The sequence below is a fragment of the Nannospalax galili genome, unplaced genomic scaffold, assembly GCF_000622305.1.
Source record: "Nannospalax galili isolate Female #2095 unplaced genomic scaffold, S.galili_v1.0 scaffold77, whole genome shotgun sequence".
NCBI classification, from domain to species: Eukaryota; Metazoa; Chordata; class Mammalia; order Rodentia; family Spalacidae; genus Nannospalax; species Nannospalax galili.
Window position 1 is genome coordinate 3,859,906 of NW_008341457.1, and position 12,119 is coordinate 3,872,024.

Genomic DNA, 12,119 nt, shown 5'->3' on the forward strand with positions numbered 1-12,119 from the left:
GGCGCCGGGCAGTGCGGAGCGGAGCCGCCGCCGCCGCCGCCGGCTGAGCCCGAGGGAGGGCGGAGCCGAGGGGGCGGAGCCTCTGCGCGTGGGGGAGGGACGGGGGCGGGAGCCCCGCCTCCACCTGCGCCACCCCCACCCGCACCTCGGGTTGGCGCGCGCACCCCTACGCACAAGGGGAGGGGTGAAACTGAGGTGCGGGACTGAGGGCTGGTTCAAGGTCAGGCCGCCACGGAGACCTTGGATTTGGCGCGCAGGCTTCGTCCCAGAAGGGAAACTGAGGCCGGGGCTGGCGGGGGGCCGATTCACTTCAGTCAGCCCCGGAGACCTCGGCGGACATCAGCGCAAGCCTCGACCCAGAGGAGGAACTGAGGCCATGGGCGGGACGGGGGCGGGCAGGTTCAAGGTCAGGCAGCCTAGAGTCCTTGGAGTTGCTCACAGGCCTCCACCCAGAGGGGAAACTGAGGCTTGAAGCCGGGAGTGGGCTCAAACCCCCGTCCCAACCTTGGAGATGTGCGCAGGCCTGGTTCCCAAGGGGAAACTGAGGCCGGGGTCCGCAGGCAGGTTCAAGGTCAGGCAGCCACGGAGACCGTGGAAATGCACTGAAGACCCTGGAAATGCCTGCAGGCCTCGTTTTCCCATGGGAAAACTGAAGCCGAAAATGCACCCAAGGTCACTGGTGTCACTGAGAGCTGCCCTTCTTCCCAGTTGGGGCTCTCCCATGGAAGATACCATGGGCTGGGCAGCCGCTGCCCCCTCCCTCTGGGAGACAGCAGCTCCAGTGGGTACCAGACTCTTTCCTGTCCCAAGGTGCCAGATTTCCATAATAGTGTTCTGATGGCCAGATGCCCAGCTAGAGCTCTACTGCTTGTATTGAAGGATTTAGAGGTCCCTAAGTTCAACATGCTGATCCCAAGTTCAACACCCCTCCAGGCTTCACCCCCAAGGAGTGCCCTCCAACACAGGATGGCTCCCGGGAATAGTGGCCTTCAGGGGTCTCCAGGGGCACCCAGGTTCACCTTCCCTCTCATTACAGGTCCTCCTGGAAGCACTTCTCTGTCCCTGTTGACTCAGGCCCCAGGCTGCCCTCCACCCTCAGCCCCACCTCTGGGGAAACATGGGCTTCTGGCTGGTGGACCTAATGGTGTGACTGGACTTGAGCCAGGTGATGACACTAACCCTGGTTCTAGCCCCAAACCCAGCTTCACCAGAGTGGGGAGGGGGTTATAACAGGAGGTCAGTGAGGGGAGGGATGGCTGGGAACTGGTAGAAGACAGTTCCCAGGGAGGAGGTTGGTTCTTGGGGCCTCCTTTAGGTCTCATGTTCTCCTGGGCCTGTCTGGGTCCACCAGGTCAAATGAGCGGAGTGGGTCCTAGATCCTTATGGTCTTTTTAGCCTAACCATGTTGGTTGCTTGTCTCAAGGATGGAAATGTGACTATCTGTTCACTGGCAGGTGTTCAGTAGTGACAAGGGTGTGCCCTGGCCTTCCCCATGTCCTCATCTGACACAGATGGACTGCCTCCACCTGGAGGGACTCTGGAGATACCCCTGCGGCCTCCTCTGGCAGTCAGCTGTGCCCAGCTGTGGCCCACCCCAGGGCAGATAGATGCTTGTTCAAGATGAGGGAGATCTTTTATGTTCACCCTGGGAAGATGTCAGGCTGGGCAGGTCGCCAGAGCAGGGGCTTGCAACTGAGCGCAGGGAGGAGGAATCTGGGCTGCTGGCTGCCTGGGGACCCATCATGCCACCATGCTGCTCTGCCAGCCCAGGGATCACAAAGAATGCTGGAACTCTGGGGGATCCTGGCCTATGTCTGCACTTGGGGGTACTGACGCTCCACTGTGGATGAGGTATCTCTAGTGAGTGGGAACTGCCCATTACTGTCTGGTCTTCCCACACCTGTGCTGACACCTACCCCAGTTTTTATGCAGTATATGTTAAGTGCCAGGAGCAGGGACCGAGGTCTCAGATGGGGCTGTGCGTCTGTGTATCTGTGTGTGTAGGTGCATGTACACGTGTGGCATCCAGAGGTCAACATGTATGTCATTTCTCGGGAGTTGTCCAATTTTTTTTTTCTCCTAGATTTATTTTCTCTGCCAGGTGTGGTGGTATATACCTTCTGCACTTGGGATGCAGAAGAAGGTGGATCTCTGAGATTGAGGCCAATCTGTTCTGGCCTCTCTGTATGTGTATGTCTACATGTGTGGAGCCAGAGGAGGGTGTGGGATCCCCTGAACTGGAGTTACTGATTGTTGTTAGCCACCATGTGGGTGCTGGGATTCAAACCCAGGTCTTCTGCAAGAGCAGCCAGTGTTCTTAACTGCTGAGCCATCTTTCCAGCCCCAATGTGTATGCGTTTATTGCCTGCATGTATGTAGGTGCACCCGTGTTGTGCAATATCTTCAGAGGACAGAAGAGGCTGCTGGATCCCCCAGAACTAGAGTTATGTATAGTTAGCTGCCATGTGGATGTTGGAATTCAAACCCAGGTGTTCTCCAAGAACAGCCAGTGTTCTTAACCTCTACACCATCTCTCCAGCCCCACCTGGCATTTTTTGCGGGGGGTGGGGGGAGTGTGTTAGGGGATCAATCTCAGGTTCTCATGGGCAATTTACAGACTGAGCCACCTCTCCAGCACCAGGCAGAATCTCATGACTTCAAATCCTTTACTCCCCAGAGCCTTCCTTGACCTTACTTGGCTAACCCTCCATCATTTCATGCTGGGGGCCTTTTGAATGGAAATCAGAACCAGGAGGACAGAACTAGGTCAGGCCAGGGTCAGGACCAGTGGGGAAGCTGGTTCCAATGGCACTCAGCAGTTACCTGGCCTGAAGGCTGAGGTTCAAGAAAGGAGTGGCTGGTTCACAGTCCAGGTGGCAGGAGGCTGATGCTGACCCCGGGCTGTTTATGTGGCTTGTGTGGGGGTGCATGTGTTTATGTGTGACAGGCCTTGAACTGCTGATGCAACTGACTCTACTTCCTGAGTGCTGGGATGACAGGTGTGCTGCACCACCTGGGCTCTGATGTTACTGTTCACTGAGATGTTCCTCCCCTAGCACCCCAAGACCTTGGTGGGAATAGGGAGAGCCCCACATCTCTGGCTGGTTTGACTTAGATCCTCCCATCTGCTGCCCTCCTGAGCCTCGACGTCCTCAACCTGGGCTTCAGTGTCCCTGGCAGTTGCAAGATGGCAAGACCGGGTGTGGGGGCAGGCAGGAGCATAAAAGGGTAGTCTGGCCCCACCATCCCTCTTCATACTGTTTTCATAGACTGATTGGATAGATGAGGTCCAACAGGGGCCAGGGGGCATGACAGTCCCACCTGCCAAGATCAGAAGGGAGCAGCCAGCTGAGCTCCACGTTGGGTCCAACCCCATCAATGACTTTTTTCCAAAAGCTGTGGGGCTCTGCGCTACACCCCCATTGGGGGGTGGTACCAGGAAATTCCTAGAAAAGACCCTGGAGGCCATTCCCAGAATGTCCTATATGCTTGATGAAGATGACTTTGTCTCAAGCTGTGGAGCATCCATTTCACCTCTGGGGAAACCGAGGCAGACTTCAGGGACGGGGCACACGTCTGTCACCATGTGCTGGGCACTGGGTTGCATGCAGCCAGTGCTCATTAAGTGCTAGTTGGCTGGACAGTAACTTGAAGGGTGGGGTCATCTAGTTCCTCTGGGATATTGGGGTACAGCAGAACCCTGGATGTATAACTAGGCAGTGCTGGGAATGGACAATACCCACCTCCCTCTTCACAGGCCTTGGATGGACATCTTCATGCCTTGGGAGATGCTCTGTCCTGTCCTGCTAGGGTCAGGATGTGGTGTGGGGGGGATGAGGGACCCTATCTCAGCTGCTACAGTTGGGTGTGAGCGACAGAAGCCTGAGCCAGTCTTAGGCCCAGTCCCCAGAAACTGTGGATATAGCACCCTCTGGTGGCAGCTGGAGGGAACGGCCAGTATGTTAGTCAGACTTCAGGCCTGGGCAGTGGTTCTCTGGACCCCTCACCATTTTACTTCATAACTTCAACTCCTGTGGTTCTGGGAACTGGAGGAGGGTCAGCCAGCCTCCCCAGCTCTGCACTACTGACTTCACCACTTTGATCCATGTCCTATGTCCCCTGGAGGACCTAGTGACCCCCACCATCACCAGTCCAACCCTCCCTACCAGCCTGTCCCAACCCCTATCCCTCAGGGCTGGAACCTTCCTTCTGCCCCGTCTCAAGACTTAAGTCCATCTTGACCTGGACCTGCCTGTCCACCATCTGGGCCTTGCAAGTCCCCAGGCCCTGAAAGAAGCCCCCAAACCCGGACCCACCCCAACCCAGAAGACATGGGGGGGGCACCCCTTTGAGGCCCACCCAGCCCCTCCCCATGCTCCATCTGCACCTCACACTTGCTGAGCCACACCCCTGCCCAGCCTGTGACCCCATAAGCATTCCCTACTCCAATGGCTTGCTAGGAGCCTACAGGCTGTTCTCACCCTGTGAAGCCTCAGGTGGTACACACATGTGGCAGGTGAACCTTTATTGTGGGAGGTGGGGTCCCATCACCCAGCCACATATCCCGCAGCAGGGGGGACAGTTCCACACAGATGCAGGTGGGTGGGGCCTCCTTCACAGCCAGGGAGACCCCAGGGCAGGACCATCCCCAAGGCCCCACTCCACAGGACTCTGGTGAAAACTTAAAACACAAAACAACAAACACAGAAAACCCCTAAAGGGAAGATAGATTCTCTATGTAGAAACACTCATTTAGTTTAAACTAGAAACACAGGGGCTGTGGGTAGCTTGTGGCCGCTGGGCAGGCTTTCTTCAGGGTGCAACTCTGGGTCTTCACACACTTATCACACACTCAGCACTCAGGACAGAAGGTGACAGGAGGTGGGGATGGGGAGGGATGGGCTGGGCCGGTCAGGTGGGATGCAGGCATGGAGGCAGATGCCCTGCTGCTGCGTGCTGCTCAGGTGGCATTTCTCTGGCGCACATTCTTGTCCTTGTCATTCAAGTGATGCCCACTGCTCTTCCTGGGGATACAAAACCAGGCTGAGCCCTCAAAAGGCACAGGCTGGCCTCACACCCATGGACAGCCAGTCCTGGAGCCTGGCCACTCTTCTGTACCCTCAGCACTCCCATCAGAGTGGACCACACACAGAGGCTGGAGCCCCCACCCCCAAGCCGCTGGGAGGAGCCCCCCAATCACTGACCCACCCCAATCCAGAAGACATGGGGTATGCATGCTCCCTACAGCCCAATATACTAGACTTACAGTGGGGCGGAGCCAGGATCATCCTCTGTGATGGGTAGTGGGTAGGGGGGAAGAGAGGATAAGTGTCAGGGGGGGCCTCTGCAGGCCAGGGGCCCTTTTAACCCCAGGGGTGTACACCCCACAGCCAGCTGTAGCCTGTCTGGCTTGCTTGGCCCCTCTTCACGGTGGTCTACACAGAGTAGAGTCCCAGGTCTGACCCTGAAATCCAGCCCCAGGCCCTGCACAGCCCCTGCTAGGCCCAGCAGCAACCAGCTCACCATCCATGGCCTGGTCTGGCTTCCGCCTCTTCTCATAGATAAAAATGATGGTGATCAGAACCAGGACTTCAGCCACGATGCCCAGGAAGGGCCAGAGGGCAGCCAGGCGGCTGCGCACACGCAGGGTGATCTCAGCCTGGGCACTGCCCTCAGAGTTGGTGGCGTTGCAGACATAGGTGCCAGGATCGGTGTTCATGTCCAGGTTGTTGATGCTCAGCTCAGACTTCTCTTCAGTAGAGCTCACCATGAACTTGCTCTGTGAGCCATTGGCGATTGGCTTGGGGAGAGGCAGGGGCTTGTGAGGATGGAGCCTCACATCAATGCAGGTCCCTGCTGCAGCCTTCCACTGTGCCTGACGCCCCATGTCCCAGCTACAGCCCTCACCTGGTTCTCAGAGTCAGACAACTTGAACCAGACCCAGTGGGTGATGGGAGGGTGGGACTCTGACTTGCAGACCAGTATGGCAGTCTCTCCCTCATTGGCATGCTCTGACTTCTTCACAGGCTTGATCTTTGGGGGCCCTGGGAGTTGGGGATGGGGGGAACAGGATGAGAAAGGAGACTAATGGCCCAGCCCTCGAAAGACCTGCAGCCCTGATACCCGCTCTAGCCCATACACATACTCACTTCCTGGCCCCAGCTCACTACCTCCCAGTCCCTCCTGGCCCCACAACTCATCCTCACCCCAGCCCTGCAGCTCACCATTCACTGAGATATCAGCTCTGCCCATGGGCTCCGGGAGGAAGACGCAGGAATAGGCACCTGAGCGGTCAACTGTGTCCACCCTGCAAGGCACAGCATGGTAAAGTGGCTCTGGGAGACAAAGGAGCCCTGAGCTTTCCAAGGGTGATGGGGTGTGGGAGGCAGAACAGGGCCCGTCCTCCTGAGGCCTCACTCACATGTACTCCGTCTCCTGGCCTGGCAGCTCATCCTCCTTTAGTAGCTTGTCCCCTTTCAGCCAGCGGTGGCCAGTGACATCAAAGTGGCTGCCATGGCTGCCATTCAGGGAGCAGGTGAGGTAAGTCTTGTCGCCATCCTCCCTCACACTGGTTGTAATGATGCCCGCTAAGAGGCCACGGGGAGAGGGTCAGAGGGGCCTGGAGGTTTCAGCCCCCAGCCCGTCCTGGACCTGGACGGCCAGGGCCTCTGCAGCCACCTGCTACCATCACACTTGTTCAAATCTGAGGGGAAGGCAAACAGGGCTGCCCCACACCACCTTTCAGTGAGGACCTGGGAACCAGCCTACTGGACTGGCTAGCACCAACTAGAACCCAGCTCCAAGGGGGTGCTGACTCCCAGTTCTCACAGCAAAGCCTTGTGGTCAGCTGGCAATACTGTCTTCAGGAATTGCTGTTTGACCACCACTTAGAACTGGAAGCTGATCCCTGGAGAATTGGGGGGGGCTGTCACCTGGCTAGACCCCTCCGGTAGCAGACCCCAACCCCATCAGACACACAAGACAGCAAGCCAGGAGGATGGCTGTTTCTGCAGGGCCACAATGCTCAGCAGGGCCACTGAGGGTGCAGAAAGCAAGGCAGGACGGACAGTCAGGACAAGGGCCAAGGACCCACTCACAGGAGGGCAGGGCTGGCTGGGTGATGCTCACCAGAGTCCAGCCCACCCCATCCCTAACCAGGCCTCAGCGGGTGGCAGGGCAGAGCAGCATCTGATTCTAATGGGAGTTGGGGTTGGATAGCACAAAAGGGAAACAGAGGAAGGCGTCCTGGCCACTCACATTCGAGGACCACCATGCTGGCCTGGGCATAGACCCATTTGACCCTGGGCAGCCGGGTCAGGTGGTTGAGGTCTGGGTCATTGCTAGCCCGGCACTCATAGGTGCCTGTGTCCTCTGTGGCGAGCCCATCCACAGTCAGCGAACTGGCTACATGCTGGCAGTAGGTGGTGTGGATGTGGACTTGGTCCAGCCAGGCACCATCCCACAGCTGGGAGCTGGTGTCGTCTGGACCATGCCCTTCAAACCACCATTGGATCTCGGGGATGGGGCTGCCCACGGCCTCACAATGCAGGACCACACTGCCCCCTGCCCACTGGTCTTGGGACAGTGGGGACTTGATGAAGCCAGCTAGAGGAGAGGGTTAGTGCCTGTTATTATGAGGGAGGAATGCAGGCAGGAAGGAAACCACTCACCAGGATGACTGCCCCCAGGACCAGAGTGGGGACCTGGGTCTCCCTTCTGTTTGTAGAGATAAGTTACAGTGGAAAAACAGTAACACCAGGGGCCAGGCAACATGCTTCAATGGCTAAAGGAACTTGCTGCCAAGCCTGATGTCCTAAGGTCTATCTCTGGGACACACGTGGAAGGAGTGAACTGACTCTTGTGAGTTGTCCTCTAATTCCACACATGCCCCAGAGCATGTGTGCACCCACACCAAATTAATAAATAAATATAAAAAGCTGGGACTGGGTATCCCCCCTGCCCCCCGCCCCCACAGAATCCCAGCAGAGGCTGCAGGCAGATCTCTGGGAGTTTCAGGCCAGCCAGAGATACAGTGAGACTCTGTCTCAAAACAAAACAAAAGCATTGGGGCAGGGTTACCAGGGGTTCTAAACAGAGGGTCTTAGCATTATAGAGGGACCCGGGACTCTCAGAGTGACACGTCTGCCCCAAACACATCAGTAGAAGCAGCTGGCAGGTCCCCGCATGCCTGTGTTCCACACAGGCATGAGCACAGGCTGGGTCTGCAGGACATGCCCAGGGGTTAGGCCCTGAGGCTGTGTTCTGGACTAAGACACAGGCCTGCCCCAAAGCTCCAGATGACCCAAGTGTGACATCTGCCACCTGGGTCTCATCCCCTGCCCCAGGACACAGTGGTAGTTTTGACAGAGTGATTTCCTGGTAACCTACATTCCTTCACAGCAGAGATTGCCCAACCTGCAGCTTGGGGCATATGGGTGTGACAAGGCAGGAAAGGGTGCAGGCCAGGCCCCTCCTTCTTGTCCTTTGCTAAGTGTTAACATCTCTTCACCTAGGGGTTTCACTAAGGGGAGATTGGTGGCCTCCAGGACCCAGGCCCTCACTCATCCCAGCCCTAGTCCCTGTTGAGCTTCCAAAGGCTGTGTCACCCTCTCCAGAACACCCAGGCATGCCATCCACAGCCTCCCACACAGGGCTCCAGATAGGTTTAGGGTACAGCCCTCTGAGCAGATGCCATCTTGCACAGCTTAGGGATGACAAGTAACCCTAACCCAAACTTCAGGGCCTTCAAGAGTTCTAGCTGGGAGCCTAGCCATGTGATTAGAAGCCCATCCAGCCCTCCTCCCTGCCCACTCAGAGCAGGGCAGGCACCAGGCCAGGCCAGTCTGTAGGGGTAAACAACCCAGTACTGCAGGGCACAGGGTGGGGGCTCAGCTTCTGAAGGTGGCTCACACCCAGCCTCGCCCTACCCAGCTCTGAACTGCACTGTGAGCCTGTCACTTTATGTACTGGGGTTCAGACAGACCTGGGTGGGCACTGCAGCACCCACTCAGGAAGACACCCAATGTGTCTAGGAAATGTCCTGACCTGGTCAGAGACAAACCAGGTCACTGAGCCCCAGGCCCACTCTAGCTCATGCCATGCACAGGTTCCATGAGACTGTGCCCAGATGCTGGCTCTGCAAAGGTCTGCTTAACAGCGGGCCAGAGGCCACTGGACCTGTGCCCAGGCAGGGTGGGAGCCTCCAGCCACCCTCCCTGTACAGGGCAGGACGGCGGACAGCTTATCAGCTGTGTCCACCTTGCTAGGGGGGTGCCCCAGCACTCACGGGGACCATGGCTCTGATCTAGGAGAGCTCAGTAAGAGGCCTGTGGATGGTGAGGAAGAGGGACTGGGAAAATGGGTCAGGATTAACACAGGGTACCACTGCTGGGCTCATGCCCCCTTCTCCAGCAAAGTCCCGGATCACAGGGTTCTGCCCTCTGCCTGCTCCCTGTGGGAAGCTAAATCTTTAACCCAGACTCAGCATAGAGTCACAAGAAACAAAGGCCAGGCTGGGACTGGCAGGCCAGCCTGCAGGTGGGAACCCAATGTATGCTAGGCCCTTCCCAACTCTCCTGAGCTGAACCTTGTGACCTTGAACACCTGATCCCTCCCTCTGGGGCCTCAGTTTCCCCTCTATGCCTCAATGAGGCAAAAATCCAAGGTCATTGTGTGCAGACTCCAAGATGGCAGGACAGGGGTGCATGCTGGGTTGTAGCCACTAGAAATCCTCCCTGGAATGTTAATCCTTCCAGGTCCTTAGAGGCTGTGGGTCCAGGACCAATCACATAGTGTACCCCGAGTGGGGGTGCCCTGACTTGCCTTCCCTGGTCGGACAAGCACCCAACCAGCTCCCAGCCCAGAGGGGCCCCCATCACCTTTCTTAACTAGGGGCCAAGATAGGTAGCCACTGTCAAGGCCCAGGGATGCCCCAAAGCAGAACCCCATGGACATGAGAAACCTGGACACTCATTCCAATAAGGGCAGGAATATCAGGGACACAGCTAATTAATTAGGGCTCCCCCAAATTCAAAGAGGGCAAGTGCCACCCTCAGGAACTCTCCAAGGTTACCCTTCCCTTTCCCATTCAGGTTCCCCAAGCCTCAGGGACAGCACCCCAGCAGTGTTATCCCCCCACTCCACGGTTATTTACTTCCATTCTTCTAGGTCCCTTAAACCAGGGTAATGTCTCCCATAGGCAGAGCTGTGCCCCACCAAATTGCAGTCACCTCCCATCACCATCCCCTGGGATGGGGACATCAAGTTAGTTGGTCCCCCATATAGAGACACCCCCAAATTGCAGCAGCTCCCTGCAACCAAGACCTCCAGCTACCCCAAACCTTGGCAATACCCCCTTAAGGCAGTGTTGCCCCATGTCCCCAAGGCTGCCTCCCAGGCACCTCCCCCAGATGGGAGGCCCAGGTGAGCAGAGTCTTCCATCCCAAAGTCCTTAAAACCTGGGGGTTGTCACCGTAAACACTGCTGTACCCCATAATCCCTTGGGTCACTTCCAAGCCTTGTTTCCAGAGTGAGGCCACCAAAACCGCAGCTCTCTCCACCCCCAGGCCTCCCAAACCTGGAGTGATTGCCAGTCACTGTTGCCCCCCATTACCAGGGTCACCTCCCAGCCCCAAACCGCCCCCATGGGAACCCCTCAAGGTGGCAGCTCCTACACTCTTGTGCTCCCAGGTTCCTAAACCAGGTTACCTCAAGACACCGCTGTACCCCTAGGCCCCCAGTGTCATTTCCCAGCCCATGCCCATATGGGGACACCCCAAGGTGGCAGATCCCTCCACAGCCAGGTCCCCCCAACCTGGGGTCAATCTCAGTCACTGATGTTGCCCCAAATCTCAACAAGCACCTCAGTTCCGTTCCTCACTCCAGGTTCCCCAAACGTGGGGTTACACAGACACTCCAAATCCCTAAAGTGTCTCCCACTGGGGGTCACACCAAGGTGGTGGGTCCCTCTACCTACAGAATCCCAAATCTTAGAGACATAGCTCTCAGCTACTTTTGTGCCCCCAAACATCCCAGGGGACCCCCAAGAAGGCCACTCCATCCTACCTGAGGTCCCCCAAAGCTGAGGTCACTCTCAAGACACCCGAAAGTGGTGACTCCCTCCTGTCCCTGTCCCCAATATCTGAGGTCACCCCAGACATTGTTGTACCCCCAAATCGCCTGGGTCACCTCCCAATCCTGTTCTGTTCTCCATGTTGGATCCCCAAAGTTGGAGCGATTCCAGACACGGTTATACCCCCAATCCCCAGGATCACATCCCAGTCCTGTTCCCCACGTCGGCTCCCAAAGCTGGAGTCACCTCAACATCTCCATTCCCCCAGTCCCCAAGATCACAACCCAGCCCCGTTCTACACGCTCGGTCTCCCAAAGCCACCCTCAGACACCGTTATACCCCCAATCCCCAGGGTCACATCTCAGCCCAGTTCCCCATGCTGGGCCTCCAAGAGCTGAGGTCACCCCGACACCGCCGTCCCCCTAGTCCCTAGGGTCATATCCCACCCCTGCTCCCCGCGCCGGGCTCCCCTATGCTGGGGTGACCTCGACTTGGCCCCAGGTCACCTCCCCGCCGCCCCCGCCCCGCGCTCACCCGCCGCGCAGGCGCCGTGGCCTCCCAGCAGCGCGAAGCCCAGCGCCAGCAGGAGCGCGGCCGCCATGTCACCTCGTCCAACCGTCCAGGCGTCCGCGCGGCCCCGCAGCTCCGCTATAAGAAGGAGGGGAGGGCGGAGCCGAGCACGCGCGCGCGCACCCACGCACGCACGTACGCAGCGTCGCGGGGAGGGGCGGGGTGAGCTCTCCGGGCACGCAGGACGCCTCCAAATGCGCACGCGCGCGCACGCACTCGCCGTCGGACTCCCGCGATGGAAGCGGGGGTGGGATGGAGGGGGTGAGGGGGTGAGGGTTGGAACCTGACGGTCCATCCTTGCTTCTTTTTTTATAGATGACATTTATTTGCGTGTCTGGAGGGGACACGCGTGTGGAGGTCACAGGACAACTCTCGTAGGACTCGTCCTCTCCTTCCACCATGAGGGTCCCGGATCGAACTCAGTTGTCAGGCTTGGCTGCAAGTGCATTACCACGCTGAGCCATCTTGTGCCCACTCC

At 57.8% G+C, this 12,119-nt stretch overlaps 2 protein-coding genes across 2 annotated transcripts in view; both read right to left on the bottom strand.

Moving 5' to 3' along the window:
- The window catches only part of Hcn2 (hyperpolarization activated cyclic nucleotide gated potassium and sodium channel 2), a 22,697-nt gene extending 22,357 nt beyond the window's left edge, over window positions 1–340 (bottom strand). The window contains exons 1-2 of the mRNA XM_029565505.1: window positions 329–340; window positions 6–166 (exon numbers count right to left, since the gene is read on the bottom strand). Of these exons, the coding sequence (XP_029421365.1) occupies window positions 6–166; window positions 329–340 (173 nt within the window). The remainder of the gene's footprint in view (window positions 1–5; window positions 167–328) is intronic.
- A 4,170-nt stretch (window positions 341–4,510) lies between these two features.
- Window positions 4,511–11,763, bottom strand: Bsg (basigin (Ok blood group)). The gene is made up of 7 exons (XM_008837213.3): window positions 11,606–11,763; window positions 6,422–6,587; window positions 6,225–6,307; window positions 5,908–6,044; window positions 5,524–5,800; window positions 5,267–5,291; window positions 4,511–5,024 (listed from the first exon to the last, which is right to left on the bottom strand). Exons 1-7 carry the CDS (start codon window positions 11,670–11,672, stop codon window positions 4,961–4,963), a joined length of 819 nt encoding a protein of 272 aa, XP_008835435.1. The 5' UTR covers window positions 11,673–11,763; the 3' UTR covers window positions 4,511–4,960.
- Window positions 11,764–12,119: the final 356 nt, after the last annotated feature.